Below are 17930 nucleotides of genomic sequence, written 5' to 3'. Positions count from 1 at the left end.
TGTGCGCAAACACTGAGTCCAAAGTCCAAGGGAAAACACTGCAAAGTGGGATCCTCTATTTTTGCCGCAGAATGAACTTTTCTCCAGTTCTACCATAGATCTGACTTCTGTGTTATGCAGCAAAAATTTCTACTGTGCAGTAAAACTGTCTGCTGTGAAGTAAAAATTTTCTGCTATGTAATAAAGTTTTCTGCTGTGCAGTTAAGCTTCTTGCTGTGCATTGAAGGCTTTTTGCTGTGCATTAAAGCCTTCTGCTGTGCAATAAAGTCTTCTACTATGCATTAAAGCCTTTTGCCGTGCAGTAAAGCCTTTTGGAATGTGAACAACTACTCTTCATTTTTTACTGCAGAAATACTTTTCTACTTCCTACACATAAACAAATCTAAAACCCAAAGAAAATACTAATCAAGTAAATGTTAGCTTACATAGGTTAGCATATTCTCAAATATATACATACGTATATTCGTAAATATACTTATACGTATTCACATATACATCTATAAAATATATTCTGCAGAACATGAAAAACAAGATATTGATATATATATATATATACACACTTATGGCAGAATAATAATTAGTTTTTGTCAAAAGTAAAACACGTAATAACAAATAAAGAAGAAAGGTTCGACAAAAAAGGTTTAGCTAGTATAGTAGCTAACACGGTAAATATAATAAAAATGTGCTACAGTAGAATAACTAGTACAACAAGTAAAGATACCACAACAGGACAACTGATGCAGCAAACGTGATAAAAACATGCTACAGCAGAATAAATAAATACAGCAGATATAAGTTCTAATGAGTGAAATCAAATATATTTGCAATCGAAATCAAGTATTGAATCTTCCTATAGAATAAGTAAACCAATAAGGAACCCAAACCCCAACTTGAACAACCTTGTCATAGGCTTCTGCCATTAAAGTTGTGCATTTTGGAGAATAGACCTAAATGGCTACTAGCTATTACTTTTGGAGACTTCAAAGAGTGGGTTTGCTAAGAGGGAGGGAAAAGATGGTCTATTGATGCGTGCCCCTATTCTTGCCGTGTTTTCTCTCTTCTTTTTACCACTTTCTTTCTTTTTCTCCGTTCTTTTTACTCTTAGTTTCTTACTACTCTCTCGTCGTGGGTTGTTCCTTTAGGCACTTCACCCCGTCGATTCTCCCCCTTTCATCCATGGCTACCTCCTCCTTTTATAGTGAGCTAATTCAATGGGATTTATCCCTTTTACCTCTAGGGCTTCACCAACTATTTTTGGTTTGTTGTGGGCAACCTTTTAGGACTGCCCACCAACCCATTGGTTGCCCCAACCACTGCCATTGCTCAGTACATGTTTGCTGCACCACTACTCATTTCACAACAAAATTCCCTTTTGTTTGTTCTTGTTGTATATCTCTACCTCTATGTTCAAATGGATAAGGATTAGGCTACCTCACTATCTAGCTCTATGGCATGCATCAGATGGTCCCAACCATCTATTACTTTTGGGTAAGATACCATCCCAGCAAAGTATATTCCCAAAAGAAGTCATGGCAGGAAACCAAATATAGACCCCCTTTTCCCCCAACCACCAAACCACAACCTTTGAATCCCCTTGACCGTGGGCCCACCTCCCTTATATTAGTTGGGTACATGTTGGTGGTGCCCCAGCCCTTCTATGCTTGCTCCACTATCTTCTGTTTTTGTCTTCTTTTGTTCCTACGCCGTTTCCGTTGTAGCAGATTAGCTTCGTTTTGTTCTGCTGCATGTTTTTGTCTTATTTCTTCATGCGTTTCCTGTTGTGTTTAGTCATTTCTTTTGGTTTGGCTTTTCTTTCCTTCACACAATTCCTACTGCTGACACTTCTTGTTGTTCCTTGTTTCTTTTCATCGTGCTTCTTCATATTAGTTTTCAAACCTATCTTTTTATACAAAAGGATTTGGACCTTTATGGGCCAAATAATGTTGACTGGATCAAAAGGGTCTTGGGCCCAATTTGTCTTTATCTGCCGAAGCCATTCTGCCAGAGAATTGTATTCTGCGGTAAAGCTGTATTCTGTTGCAGATTCATATTTTGCTGCAAATCTCTTTCCTTTGCATTTCTTTCTTTGGACCTCTCTTGCTCTTTGGTCTTCTTGGTAGGCCCTTGGGCCTTGCTTTTCATTGGGCTTTCCTCTGTGTGGGCTTTTGGGTATGGATAAAAAAAAAAGGGGCATCAACAAAGTTCCAATATGAAAAAAAAAAAAAAAAGACGAAAGTCAAACATAGAGGGCTAAAATAAAAATTTTGAAACAAAACGACCAAAAATGAAAATTGTTGCAAACTTAAAGGGCCAAAAGTGTGCTTTAATATTCTAAAAAATTTATCTTTTTTAGGTATAACTTAACATGTCAAGTGATGCGGATGCTAACATGACAAATTACCGATGGAGCAAGCCATGCATGCAGATGCTAGTGTGTTATTACTATCAAGGAAGTGACATGAAAGTTGACATTAGGTTTTCCACAGGTTGGATCAAGTTGGGTTTGTGCTTAACTCTCACCCAACCTAATTTGATCACGTGGAAGAAAACTTAAACTGCCATCAACCAAAGAGGAGTAGCAGAATGGACCTCCCGTAAGTGATGGGGATATCAGTTAACACTAGAGAGGCAAAAAATCTAGTGAAGATCTTGTAGGATCTAGTGAAGTGAAGCAAATTGGCGACTAAAAGGACAACTCTCAATGAGAACATCTAATGAAGGTAATGGTCTTGTGGCAGTAAACTATGTTGACAATAATGGTGGGATGCAAGAGAAGAAGGTTAGTGTGTTGGAAATGTTGGGAAAAAGTTATTGTCATAATTTAGTTCTAATATGAAAGCTCGAATTGGTGTTAAAGACACAAGAGCTGTTTAGACCCCTAAATTAAAAGTTATGTCTCGGTTGATTTTACTCTAACTTATCTAAGTGCGGAATAAGAGTAAATGAAGCGCAATAAACCAATAACTACTCTAATGCATAAATATAAACAACAAACAATAAAAGTAAAGTACAAGAGAAAGGGAAGAAAGATGCAAAAACCTCTTCGCCGCCCTCCAAGCGGTAAATCGATTCACTAGAAAATAAGTTGGGATACATGAATAGCAAGAGACCCTCCAAGCCTAATCTACTCAGTGCACCTAAGCCCTCCAAGTTCCTACTCCAACAAGGCTTCTCGAAACTATATCTTATCTAGCTTTCCGGATCCCACAATACGCCCGATTGCATCCGCCAAGCCTCACGAGATTCTTTTAGCAAATCCTCAAAGCTTCCTAAGCTCCAAAATGCTCTCTATACTCTAAAAAGGTGTGAATTGTGTTTGGGTACAAATCTCCTCTCAAGGTATGACAATGGGAGAGGGAAGAAGAAGAGGCTACAATGATTTCTCACTAACGATGAGTAGCTCTCTCTCTAAAAGATAGGTGTGTGTGTGTGTTGTAGAAAACTTATCTAGGGCTTTTCTCTCTAAATGGTCTCCTTACAATTTCTATTGGTAATGAGGGTATATATAGTATGGGTGAAGGGTAAGAAAATCACATTTAAAAATCTTCTAGGCTGTTAGTTTTGCGTATATTTTGCGAGAATATAGTATGGGTGAAGGGTAAGAAAGTCACACTTGAAAATCCTTCAGGCAGAGAGTTTTGCAGGTATCTCGCAGGAAGGCCTTACTCGCGAAACTGACAGCCTGACACGACTCTTCAGCTTCTAGCATGTGCATCTCACATGGCTATTTCATGGGTAAGCTTCTAGCTAGACACTTGCGAAATCTCCTGATTCTTTATTTCATGCTCGATTCTTCACCAACTTAATATTAAACCCAATACAATAAAATCTCACAAAATACAAGAAACAAAATTAAAGCAATTACAATACTGTTTGTCATGGAATAAAGCCAACATAAAATATAATTGTAAATCACAATTTTACATAATATCATATTTTAATTGAGAATATAATTCTCTAATCGAATTGTGTAATTCTATACTATCCACAGAGTAGTAATAATACTCAACAATGTAGTTAGTGGTACAATATTATACCCTAATGAGCATAGCAGGGCGGTGAGCTCATTGATTTGGAATGTGTTGTAATTGGAGAAGTCTCAAGTTCAATCCACCACACTATCATGCGATTTTTGGAATATCTTTCGAGGAAGGAGTGAAATAGATTAACCACTCCCAACCACATCTTTATATCTAAACCAAGAAACAGATTAGTACAATATTACAAAGTAGAACGTAGTACGACAGAATAATAGGCCCAAGGATGGGCTTGGGCCTCATGGACACTAGCAAATAGCAATCAATAGTTTTGAAACTCTTACATTTTCAAAAAGTGAAAATACACTTTTAGTCCTTATATTTTGGGTCTATTCTTATTTTGGTCCCTAATTTGATTTCGCGTCTACCTCGGTCCTCCCTGAAATCAGAAAATCATTTCTATTTCAGTCTCTGTTATCATCTCAATAACAGAAAAATCATATGTTGTAAATAGAGTGCATTGTTGATACAGTAAATACTAACGTGACTAATAAAATAATAATAATAAATTATATTTTGCATTTTTTAAATGTCACGTCAGCATTTAAATTAATATAAAAAGCTAGCTCAAAAAATTAAAAAAAGTTAAAAAATAATTAAAAATAAATATCAATCTGATTAAAATAAATAATTTAATTTAAATAAAATATATTATTCAAAAAAAAAAACTTTGAAATCTGAAGATAACAAGCTGTGCACAAATAATAAGAGAAATATTACTTAGGAAATTTTCAGTTCTGAAGATTTGATTATTAATTTCCATGCGTTAGTTCCTACCGAAGTCAGCTTTCATAGCTCAGTTGGTTAGAGCACCCGTTTAGTAAGCGGGAGGTCTTGAGTTCGACTCTCAATGAAAGCATAAATTTATTTTCTTCCATATCCGTCTGCAATTGAAATTTCTATGCTAAAGTTTTGACTATTGTCTTTCAAAACTTATGAATGTAAAGCATAACTTATGAATGTGAAGCATCTGGGTCTTGCACGTATGTATGCTGTATAATGCTTTATCATATATACACAAAATTTTGCACCAAATCTTGTACCTTTATTTTACCAGCTGCTAACTTAATATATGAACTTTATAGAAAAACAAATAAAACCGTTCATATATCAGCTGCATAACCTTCTCACACACTAAAAATTCTATGCAATACTAGAGCATCTAGAGTATCTCTATCTTCATATTTCATGCACATTAGCTAGCAATAGTACATATAGATTGAACTGTTTAATTACACCCCAAGGATTCAAATGTCTTAATTCTTATTGACATTCTAATAATGGAACAACTTAACAAGGGATGTGATTTCCACTGGTTCAAATCAATACTAACATATAGACACTATCACATACCATGCATTTCTTCTTGATTAGGTAGATTTAACCACAAATCATGATGGACGTCTTCATAAGAAATACATGGATATATGGGTTCTGGGAAACACGTCTTAGTAGTTTGAGCTATAAATCCTGCAGTGTCTGTTTCCACCATGCATAAGTCCTCCAATGAAAATGGCTGCTCCCAGAAACTTTGGAGTTCTTCAAATGTTTCAGATAAACAAACATTCTCTTCTATGCTTTGGTTTCTATCAATTTCAGCAGCAGGGTCGGTGCTTGATGTAGAGGGATCATCAGTGGACAGTTGTGGTGACATAGGATGATTGCCATCCAAGTTTGACACTTTTGAGGCATCGCAATGTAAGAGATTAATCCCAGATGAATCATTCTGGTTAGCTTCAACATCCCGGTTTTGCACCGTAAGTGATGCAGTTGTTGAACTAGTACTCCAATTGTTCCTCAAGCGCTTTTTCAAGTTAGTGTGCCAGTAATTTTTTATTTCATTGTCTGTTCTTCCAGGAAGCTTTGCTGCAATTGCAGACCATCTGAAAAAGAAAGAGAAAAATGATAAGAACATTACCAATTGTAATGTAAAAGATCAATGTAGCGTTTACATGCTTTGATCAAGTAGAATAAGGAGAGATTTAGGAAAGAGGGTTCATTTAAATAACTACCTAACACGTTTTTTTTTCTTATGATGAGACAGCTAGTTTTGATAATAAAAAAAAAAAAAAAAAAAAAAAAACAAGTCCTTGAGAGGGGAACAACAGCTGGAAACAGCTGCTAATACCCCGTAGGCTAAGGAGCAAAAGGACGCCTTTTATATTTTTCCTTACTTACAATTAATTATTAGATGCTCTATAAATGATCTTAGAATATCTTCAACTTAGTTAATTTCTAGGATTCTTAACACAAACAAGAGGTGTTGAAAGTTTATTTGATCTTGATCCAATTAGCTAGGAGGAGAGAGAGAGAGAGAGACTCAGCTTAATCTCTCTTTTTCCTTTCATCTAACGTAGTTTTGCTGAACTTCATGCATATTAATCACTTCGTGCATAAGGAGTTCAAAATTGGTTCAATTAGAATTTCTTCCACAAGCATCCTTATAATTTCTTTCTTTATTACTATCAATCGATGTGATACCTGAGTTCATATTACTAAAAATATTAAAATCAAGGTATAGCTCAACTTTAAGCCCTTGCTTTTCTAAATTTCAGATAATCAAATCATGGTATCACTTGTCATCTCACAAAAAGGTGTAATTTGTGAATTCTACTTTTGAGTGATTTTGCAAGAGTCTAATTTATTCTTGCTAACTATGTAATAATTCAGGAAAACCTTGCAGACTTCAATCACCACAGGTACATCATTGATATTTTAGTTTATACTTACAGTTCTGCATGTAATAACCATCATTAGGGTTTACACATGTGGCAGCCAAGAATTCAATTGGAAAGACTTGCATAATAGATGATGCAGCAACCCATATTAATATATACTGTATATAAAAAATTTAAGACGAAAAAAGGAAAAAAAAAATATGCATATTTTCATTGTTCCGAACTATCCATTCATCTAATCTAAATCATAATTCAACCAAATAAATTTAAACACAAAGATTTTCATATGAAGACAGATTCTATGAAAATGTTAAAGAACACTCTTACAATTGAGAAGTATTTATCTATATATATATATATATATGAGTATTTACCGGTTTCCTAGCTCTTCATGGCACTTGAGTATGGTTTCCTCCTCTTCCTTGCTAAAGTTCCCACGCTTAATGTCTGGCCTAAGGTAATTCATCCAACGAAGCCTACAACTCTTCCCAGACCTTGCCAAATCTAAAAGAAAAAAAAAATGAAAGAGAAGGCCAATCAAAGTATGTACCAGATATAACATATATACCATATATAGCACCCAAAAAAAAATGCAAAAAAACCATTTCAATTTGATGATTGAGCTTTTATTCATTGAAATTGAACATTTACTTGTATCTTACCTGCAGGTTTTGGCATCTGACTCCAATTCCAAATGCCATATCGCTTAATGTAAGCAGTCAGCTTCTTATCTTCTTCAGGAGTCCATGCACCTTTTCTCAAAGGCATCTTCTCCTCAGCATGCTGTGCTTTCACCATCTCTGTTAAAAGTCTAGCTCATTTTCACCTTCCAAACCTCAAAACCATTAGCTATTTATCATATGACTTATAGTACAAAAACGTGGAAGTTTGAATAATACAAAGGTTTTTTCAAAGACACAGAAAGCATATTCAAAAAGGGAGGGTCCCTCATGGAACATGATATTTAAATTCCATTTAGTAAGCTGACATAAAAAATTCTTAGTCTTTTCCAATAATATAAATTTTTTTAAGTTTCTTTTGTTTGTGATAGGCAAGTTGGAATATTTATTCCCTCAGCAAGCAAACGATATTATGTAGTCAAGCATAACACAGCTAGTAATAAAGGGAATAATTGAATATTTACTTGAAAGGGCAATGGCGCCGGCCAAAGTCAAGGCATTTGGAAGGAGGCATGTAAAGGTTCAAATTGTGGAAAAAGCTAGCTAGAGACACTTTGCGCTTTGGAGGGACACTCCCAACATTTACCACTACTATCATCCTTTGATTGGAAAAATGGTGAAAGTATGGTCTCTTGAATTTAAGAGTCCTTTTTTCATTGGTGAAGTGAGCATCAAAACTATGCCACGACAAATGGAAAAGAGAATTTTCTTTGATCAAAGTTGAAGATTGTGGTTTGACCAATTGAACTTGGAAGTTCAAAACAATAAAGTTTCTGAATACATGTCCATTCATATTGTAGAAGTGGAAAAATGTTTACATCAATAATGTTAGCTATGTTTGGTTGAATGAATGGAAAATATATAAGGAGGACAGAAAATTAAAGGAAAGAAAAAAAAAGGTTGCTTTCGTTCATTGATTTTAGTAGACGAGATAGAAAAGTGGGACTGTAAGAAATGTATATAATTTTTCTTTATTTGAGTGGGTTTTCCTAGAAAAAAAATGATTGAAAGAAATAATAAATTTTGTGTTAATTATTCCTATTCCTCTATTATATAAGAAATTATTTATTTTATAATTTATAATGATACTTTAAATTTTATTATAATAATATTATATTATATTAACAAATGAATATTTGGATAAACATAAGAGGTAAAATTGTAATTGCACATGTAATCTCTCCATATTTTCCTTCCTCTTTCTCTTTGATTAAAAATTGGGGACTCAATAAAAAATACCTCACTGCTAATTTTTATCCTCTCACTTTTTATTCATATCAAATGAATGAAAATCTCAATCTCGATCTTACTTTCCTCCCTCCATTTTTCATTTGACAAGGCAGTAGGAACTTCCGTATAGCTTGTCAACTTCTAGTTCACAACATAAATTACATTATAGGAAACATTCCACAAGTTGTAAAAAATTTAAAGGTATCAGTCATGGAATGGCTCATATTTAATCATAAGATAAATAAATCATGTACTATAAGCAAAAGTTCTCATTAGACAGCGCAATTACATAGAAAAATTATTAATTAGTTTCCTGTAGAAGACAAACAACATAAAATTAAGACGTCATGTCTACGATATTCATTATTCAGTTCATGAATGAGAGATGACTACCAAACTGAGAGGTCGATGGATGATTAATTTATATTCCACAAGTTGGGAGAAAAGAATTACAGTGGAAGTTTCCCTAGGTTAAGATGAAGTCAACCTAGAACATGTACATACATTAATGATAGCAACTTGGAGAAGAGGAAGATAGAGATGTGTTATTATATGACTAACAGATAGCTATGGCTTTAAGACTATGGCATATAAATTATAAAGTAGATTTGAGGTTTCTCAACAGGTTCATGGTATTGAAAGACTGTTTCAACCTTCAACCCTCAAATGATATACTTTGATTAGTTTATAGCCTATGAACTTTCTGAGCTAGCATAAGTGACAAAGTAATATGATTGAGTGAATGGTCTATATAATCAAATATATATACACATACTATATTTATGTTAATCAAGGCACTTTAAAGTTCATGATAGAAACATCAACACAATAAAATTAGTTGCTCATAGCAACTTCAACATCTGCATTGGCCATCAGTGTCGGGCAGCGTAGACTAAATTTATAGGTAAATTACAAAATTTAATTTTATTTATTAAAAAAAAATCGTTTTTTTTTTTCACTAATACAAGTTGTTTATAGTTTACAATTGTACGGAGAAAATGCAAACAGTACACCAAGTTTGAATTTGAGTTGCATAAAAACCTCCTGAAACACGAGTTGTTAATAATTGTACATTGCTAAGAATATTCCTTATAAATTATAATCATACTTAATGTTAAACAGTTAAGTGTACTAATTTTAATTTGAAAAAAAGAAGAAGAAGACGTAGATTTTCAACAAAGATAAGCTGCAAGGACAACCTGGCTAATGCATATTACAGAGTGAGTTCTGGGAGATTATGATCACTGAAAATGTCCCAATTAATTGTTAATAAGCTCATGATAAATGCGACAATTAAGATATTACAATTTTTTTTTAAATGAAAGTACAAATTCTGAGTGAGATTAGTAACTAATTGGGATTATAATTTTGAATTAATTATTGAGGGAAAACCTGCGGATTTCAAAGAAGTAGATGGTGACCTTTGGAAGAATACAATAAAAGACAAATTGAAGCGCTTATCACATGTTGAGAAATAATCTTAAACTTCAAAACTTTAGAACTTGAAGTATGTACTATCAACATTAATGTCAAAGTCACCCTTTGGCAACTTCTACACCGCGTGCCTTCATTTCATACTTTCAAATTCAAAGTATGGAACTATGGAAGGAGGGGCGGTATAAAAGTACCTTGTTTTGACTCAAAATTAAGTGAAATTTTAGTAGGGATCATGGTTTTCCTCATATAAATATAACTCGATCTAATTTTATCCTAATTAAATAAGGATAGAGTATATGCATCTTTTTTAGTTGCCTACATTTCACTTAAAATAGAGAGTAGATTTCACAATTAAGATTTGATTTCCTCGTTCTAATAATATACATATTATATAAAAAAAAAATGATATGTCCACAATATTTTCACAACATTTTTACAACAAATCCTATGTGGTATGTTGTTACATGATAATATAAAATGACATATAATTTGAAATAACACGATAATAGATACAACTTTAAATTTCTAATACATAAGTTGTGTTTGGTATTGACTTACTATGTCCGTTTTTTTACAATTTAGCTTATTTTTGCTACTATTTATGGGTCACATTGCACTTTTTGGTATTATTTATGAATTTCACTGTACTATTTCAGCTAGTTGTTAGTTTTATCTACAGTACTTTCAGTAAAATATTTTCAATTTTAACTAAAAATAAACTGTTCTTAAATAGACACTTAATTTGAATAATAAAATTGATCGATTTTAAATGGGAACGACCCTAATATTTCTACATATCTTTTTTTTTTTTTTAGAAGATCCTGCATGTCCATTTAGATTTTGCTCAATAATTTAATTTTTCTTTAAAATAAGATCTATCGGCCGGTCTCCACTCGTCATATACTATTATAGTAAAAGACCATGAATTATGTTAGTGTGGATGGTAATTTTCAACAAAGAATCTAAAAAAGGCAAAACCTGCTCAAGCCATCATGTGGTCCGCAGATGAATAGAACTTTTTTTCTCTTGTTTAATGATATATATCCTGTTATTACCAAAAAAATAATAATAAAATCATGCCTCAGCTAAAATACTAAACCAAATAAAGTGTATATATAGTCAACACGATACACACCAATACCTACTCAATGTCCTCCCAAAGCCCAAATGATTTCTAGGCGTTTATGTATATGTTCTTACCTTTTGTGAACAAAACAAAGGAAAATTAATAACATAATTAATAACACAGAGTCTAGGGTAATAAACACCCCAAGCATCAGCCAACAGTTAGAGAAGTGATCTACAATAAGAATTTAAAGCACTACTACATGGGTAAGGTTAGCTGCATTAGATGAAGATATTAGAATATATATTTGCTACTGATTTGGCATCCACTTTTAATATGATCATTCAAATCAGCATACCATGGGCTAATTTGAGGTTATCTCTAAGTGACCAGAATTTCTCTATCACAGTGTTTGTGCAGCCAATATTTCTGGATAAAATCCCTGACTACCATCTCCTTTTTTTTTTTTTTTTTTTTTATGAAAAGACTAGTAACTTTGATGATGTGGAAATCATTAGTCGAGTAGGTTCGTCCATATGAGTCTGTAACCTCATCCCTGTACTTGTAATTGCCGTGAAAAGCCCTCCTTAGGTGGTCACCCGTGTGGTGCCTGCCACAGAGTCTCCGATGATAAAGTTGGCGTATAGAAGCTTTAAGAAAGTACGAGAACTTAGAATATCAGAGCTACAGCGTATTTGTATATTAGGATCTGTGAATGTACTTTGTCTGGTTCTAAGTGGTGTTTATATATGGCTCCATTGCTTCTAGCCATTGTGGTTTTTATTGTGGTTTTAGTGCTTTTTTTGTAACGCCTCTGGGCTCATTAATGTGGGCTATGATGAGCTTCCAACGATCTGACAGCTAGTTTGTAACTATCCGAGGTATTGAATCCTCTATTAATGGCTTGCCTTCCTTCGTCCATGACGTGGCCAGATGGACGAAGGTGTCTGATGGGATCATCTGGGCAAGAAGGTTTGTTGGTCCTATTAAACTTTATTAAGATGAAGATAAATTCAATACATCTTGAACCAAAGCTAACTCAATGATAATTGGATTCTCCTCTACCCAAACTACAAAACTATCTAACCCTTTGGCATATTGAGCTAAAATATGCGCAACCTTATTACCTTCCCGCCTAACGTGGGAAACTTGCACAGAACAAAAAGCTTGTAACCCATGAAAAATCCCAAAAAACAATATTAGAGATAGCCATAGGTGGACAACTCAAACCCTAAATAGAATCAGATAGTAAAAGTGAGTCGCTTTTAAAATGGGCATCTTGAATACCAACATCCCAAGCAAAGTTGACTACTATCTCTGATTAACCCTCAAACATAGTTACTAAAAAAAAAAACCCTCAGACATCTGCTTGGCCCGGATTTTCTAGCATTGTGCTCTATGTGTTGAGTTTAAGTAAATTTGAAGATGGCATCTTCAAGCCACTTAACTTGCAATTTTCCAAATAATCTAAGGATAACAGCTGGTTTTCGGGGGAACTAATCATATCCATGGTCCATTCCCCCAAAGTTTGACAATGAAAATCTGGAGGGATTGTATGCCTCTCTAATAGCCATCAAAATCTACATGCCTACAAAGCAATCGCAATACATATTATGCTACTTAATAACTTTTTGTTTAATTGATATTGTGAAACTCATTATTATATTACATATTTTTTATGTTCTTAACATATATAGGCCAAATTTTATGATAATCTAATATTATTTACCATTTGATCAATAATCTCAAGCTTTTTGTGTGTATCTCTCTCTCTCTCTCTCTCTCTCTCTCTCTCTCTCTCTCTATATATATATATATATATTGAAATTCTGAAAACATGAAAGTTATTAATTAAGGAGTGTAACATTCACAAAAGTTAAGACATATATAACTTAAGCTCAACTCTTACATTGTATTTGATTGGGGTGACAAGAGGGAGGATGAAAAAAGAAAAGGAAAATGGATAGGAAAAGGGTGAAATGAGAGATTTTCCAACCAAACCCACCATTCTTGTTCTCTCCAAATTTTACATCAGTCATGTTGACAGAAGTTTTAACAAAAGCAATTATAAGGAAGTTAGAAATTTTGAATTTTTGCATGTGGGGTTTTTTTTAAGGAAACTTTTGTGTTGGACTTTTATCTAATTTTTATTTTTTAATGATTATGATCAATTTGGTTCCTACATTTTGGAAGTAATGATAGAGACCAAATTGATTATAAATTGAAAATGATATGGACCAAATTGACTGTTACTAAAATAATAATCAAATTAAATATGACCCTAAAATGTAGGGACTAAAATAATATTTTTTAGGAATGATGATAATTCTCTAATCTAATAGAAGGGGTACATATGCTCCGTATTACTTTTGGTCCCACCGGACACCAACCCATATTGGCGTATATGATGGGCAATTTTAGCAAGCCAAGGCAGTGGCAATTGCGTTGATAACAACCTTTGCATTGTGAGAGTATTGTGCGAAGTATTAACTAGTTTTTTTGTTTTTTTGTTTTTGTTTTTAGGAATCTTATGTGCAGTATCAATTTAACATTAAAACCCTCGCTGAAGTTTAAAGATTTCTCTCGCTTTTTGGGAAAGCCAAGAAATTTATTGAACTGAGTTCAACACTAAGGGTCCGTTTGGATAGAACTTATTTTACTGAAACTGAAAATTAAAAACTGAAAACACTGTAGCAAAATAATTTTTAAATGTGTGAATAGTTCTGTGGGACCCATTTTTAATGAAAAAGTTGTTGAAAAGTGAAATTTGTGAGACTCGTGAACAGTGCATTTGTGCACTGTTCATGGCTGAAAAGTCAATATATGCTGCTGGATAAAATAAAAATAAAAATAAAAGCAAAAACGCGACGTAGACGCACAAACGCGGATCCAAACGCCCTCTAAGACTAATTAATTTCATTATCATTTATTCATTTAATTGAAACCAAATAAGATGAGACAAAAAGAGCCCACCCAATCGATCTTATATAGAGAAGAAAAACTAAAATAATAATAATAATAATAATAATAATAATAATAACAACAGCAACAACAACAACGTTTTCTTAATTACTAATTTGAACTGCTTCATAAGAAACAATGTAAAATGTGAGTATTTATAAGTATTTCGGATAGTAGATGTTATTTTTGATATGTTGTTATTTTAAGTTTTAATTTTTAATTTAAATAGAAAAAATGGTTTTGTTTGGGGGGGGGGGGGGAAGCATTTTGAATCATGAAAGTTACCTTTAGGGTGCTAATTTAATAAGTTGTGGGACTGAGTACGAAATAGAGCCCATAGGCCCAGTCGAGGAGATGGAGAGGCCCACCCACACAACAGTGCTGACTCGACACATGGATAAGAATCTAAGAGGGAGAGACGAAGATGCTAATCCCCCGAGGAGCCCAAAGAGTGAGCATTCCTCATATTACTTCAAGCAGGCCACTTGTATCAGAAGACAAAATACTAAGAAAGACAGTAGAGACATGCAAGCAAAGAAGAAGAGAAATATCCAGATAAAGTATCATTACCTTTCAATGCAATGTATCAACTAAACTAGCCGCATTAATAGAGGAATGATCCCTGAACAGTGTTCTCACAACTTGCAACACATTTTTCCACCTCCAGCAAAATGCTGATGGGACAAAAAACTGAAAGGAAATACTTCATGTGGAGAACTATCTTGTAATTCAAACTTGAATATTATATGAACTTATGTTCCTCGGCCTATCCTGAGGAAGTGTTAAGCAAAGAACTTGCTACCCTTTGGTACCTTATGCTATATTTTTCCATTTACTATCTTTTAAAACCATACAAGCAGATCAAGGTTGACCTCGGAAGCCCACTTTCTAATAAATTAATTGTATTGGGACATATTACTTAAGCTTTCCATTCTAGCTCGGCCTAAGTATTTACGCCCGCTTACATAAGTAATTTTTAAGAGAGAGACCCATCAAACATAGTTTCTTAGTTTTTTTTAGAAGAGTCAAGACGTATTTATTATTGGTACTAAATTTTTTCTAATAGTTTATAAAATAATTTTTTAAAGAAAAAAGAAATGCAAAAAATTTTGAAGGGAGTTACCCAAAATTTTTAGGTGCCGAAAAGTTGCAGTCATTTTGTTTTGGAAATTCATAAAAAGAATTTTTTTTTTTTTTTTTTAGACAGAAGAAAATGTAAATTTAAATATTAAAAAAGGTAGAAATAAAAAAGGCTAAAATTTAGGAATTTAGAAATGAGTAGTTTTACTTAGGGTGAGTTTGGTTGGGCTTTTTGAAAAAGCGCATAATGAAAAAGTTGAGTTTTTAAAAAGTGCATAATGAAAAAGTGATTTTTCAAAAAACTGAGTGTTTGGTAAAAACTGTTAAAAAGTGCTTTTTGAAAAAACTTAGTGTTTGGCTAGCACTTATAAAAGTGGCAGTTTGAAGGGTAAATTACTAAAAATGACAATGTCTATATAAAAAGAATTTTTTGTTTTAATTATCTCTTTTAATGCAAGTTATGAACACAATATTTTCACAAAAATTTCACAATAAAGTTTATATAACAAGTTGTTAATAGTAGGGGGAAAAAAAAATGTCACTAGTAGGTCTAGATGAGAACTAATAACAACTTACTATGTAAAATTTATTATGAAATTGTTATAAAAATATTATGTCTATAGTACTATTTTTTTCTAAAAAAAAAATAGTACTAACTTAAAAAGTTTAGAGATATAATAAAATGTCACAATATTTTCACAATACTAATTTAAAATTAATCTTTGTAAAATAAAATTTTATTAACACTTATCTTTTAAATAAGTTGTTCTAGTACCCATAATTTTTTCTCCACTACATACTCTATAACATCACAACTTTAAAAAAAAAATTGTAAAATAATTTGTGTTCCTACTCATTATGGTCAATGGTCCAATCCAGAACACTTGTCCCTAGCTAAGCAGGAGTTAGCTACCCTTCTCTCAGAAAGCCTCATTGGATGGATTTCAAGTTGCCAAAATCCTGCTTTAAGATCAAACTTTGAAAATACTTTGGCATTGGAAAGATGCTGGAAAAGAGCACTTTTGTTTGGCAGTGGAAACTTGTCATCAGCAAGGAAATGATTAAGATCTTGGTAGTTGATTACCAATCTGAGCTTTCCTCGAACTTGTTCTGCATGCTTGTTAACATAGAAGGCTTCACATGCCCATGGAGAAGTTGTGGGTTCAATGAGGCTTTCTGAGAGAAGGGTAGCTAACTCCTGCTTAGCTAGGGACAAGTGTTCTGGATTCATACCTCTATGGCTAGCTTTTGTAGGGTTAACATCTTCATTCTTTTTTAAGGGGAGGGTTATGAAAAAGGCTGGGTTTTTCCATAGTGGGTTTGGGTTTTTTAAGAGGAATTCTCAGTGGGTGGCTGCACAACATTCATTGATGATCTAGGCTTTCAAGGAATCAAAGGGGTTTAGTGAAAACAAATGTGGTACCTGGGTCCATGTGAGAAGGTGTTGTTTATGCAAGAGGCCTTTTGAAGACCATCTGAGGCTAGGTATCTGGTGGAGGAGGTCAAATCCTATAAGGAGGTCTCTGCCTGTGAGAGGGGATCCGATGACTTGGTGTTTAATGGTAAGGGTTGGGAATATTCTAATGTGAATGGGTTTGCTTTTCTGGGTGATCAGGAATGTTTCTCCATTGGCTGCTCTGAACATCTGATGATGGGACATCCAAAGATTTTCTGGTAAAATCTTAGGATGAAGAATTGTTGCCGCTGCTCCTGTGTCAAACAAGGCTATCACTGGGATGGGTCTAGAATATGTATCAAGGAGGATGTGAACTTGGGCTATTGGTGTGGGGCCAATTATTGGGGCTATAAAAGGCTGAGATGTGTATATGGTTTGGATTTCTGGGTCTGAATCATCTGTAATGCTTGAATCTGATTCTTCTTCTGAGGATGAATAGGCTATGGCTGCCAAGGCTTGGGGAGAATAATCAAACCATATATGGCCTGTGGGTGATTTTCCTTCATAGACAGGTTTTCCATTTTCTTGAAATGCTTTGATCTGAAGACCATCAAGACCTTCATAAGAAACTGGCTGGATCATAGCTGTTGGAAAGACTGTCACTTCTTCTTTTTCTGGTGTGGTTGTCCTAAATCTGACTTCAACTTCACCATTCTGGTTTCTGATGAAGAAAGGAGTGCTGGACTGAATTGGCTGAGATGCCTGATGGAGAGTTTCATATTTTGTAACCCATTTGTCTGGAAAAAGTTTTTTCATTTATTCTTTATCCAACTGTCTTGGAACAAATGTGCACGAAGGCGTCATGCCGGGATCAACTTGGATCAAAAGAGCATCATTAGACTGGGCAAACTCTGGTATGGCTACATCAAAAGCATGGTTCTGGAGTCTGTAAGCAAGTTGGTAATGAAGTGTGGCAGCAAAAATATCTGGTACTTGAACTGGGATGGAGCATTTTTGAGGCCAAAAGGCATTTGCATAACCAAACCCAAAAACTCTTTTTTCTTTTTTTTTTCTTTCACTTTTTTCTCCTCCACATCTTTTGTTCGTCCTTATCTCCTGATCTTTTTTTTTTTTTTTTTCTTTCACTTTTTTCTCCCCCACATCTTTTGTTCATCCTTATCTCCTTCGTCCTTATCTCCTGATCTTCTTATCTTCAGTTCCTCCAGACACACACACCCACCGTCCTTATCTCCTGATCTTCTTATCTTCAGTTCCTCCAGACACACACACCCACCCACACACCCACACACACAGATCAGAGAAGACGAAGAAGAAGACGAAGAAGAAGATATTTTTGGGTATGTG

General features: G+C 33.9%; 1 protein-coding gene and 1 non-coding gene across 2 annotated transcripts; one reads left to right on the top strand and one right to left on the bottom strand.

Moving 5' to 3' along the window:
• The first annotated feature begins 4822 nt into the window (after window positions 1-4822).
• On the top strand, window positions 4823-4896 carry TRNAT-AGU (transfer RNA threonine (anticodon AGU)). Its single transcript has one exon. It is a non-coding gene; the product is annotated as a tRNA-Thr (tRNA).
• Window positions 4897-5232: 336 nt separating this feature from the next.
• LOC142636950 (uncharacterized) lies at window positions 5233-7980 on the bottom strand. The gene is made up of 4 exons (XM_075811241.1): window positions 7860-7980; window positions 7378-7541; window positions 7090-7219; window positions 5233-5920 (listed from the first exon to the last, which is right to left on the bottom strand). Exons 2-4 carry the CDS (start codon window positions 7511-7513, stop codon window positions 5383-5385), a joined length of 804 nt encoding a protein of 267 aa, XP_075667356.1. The 5' UTR covers window positions 7514-7541; window positions 7860-7980; the 3' UTR covers window positions 5233-5382.
• Between the last annotated feature and the right edge of the window lie 9950 nt (window positions 7981-17930).

Source organism: Castanea sativa, chromosome 5 (assembly GCF_040712315.1).
Source record: "Castanea sativa cultivar Marrone di Chiusa Pesio chromosome 5, ASM4071231v1".
NCBI classification, from domain to species: domain Eukaryota; kingdom Viridiplantae; phylum Streptophyta; class Magnoliopsida; order Fagales; family Fagaceae; genus Castanea; species Castanea sativa.
The sequence above is the reverse complement of the archived record's forward strand: the minus strand, read 5'-3'. Positions and strand labels throughout refer to the sequence as shown.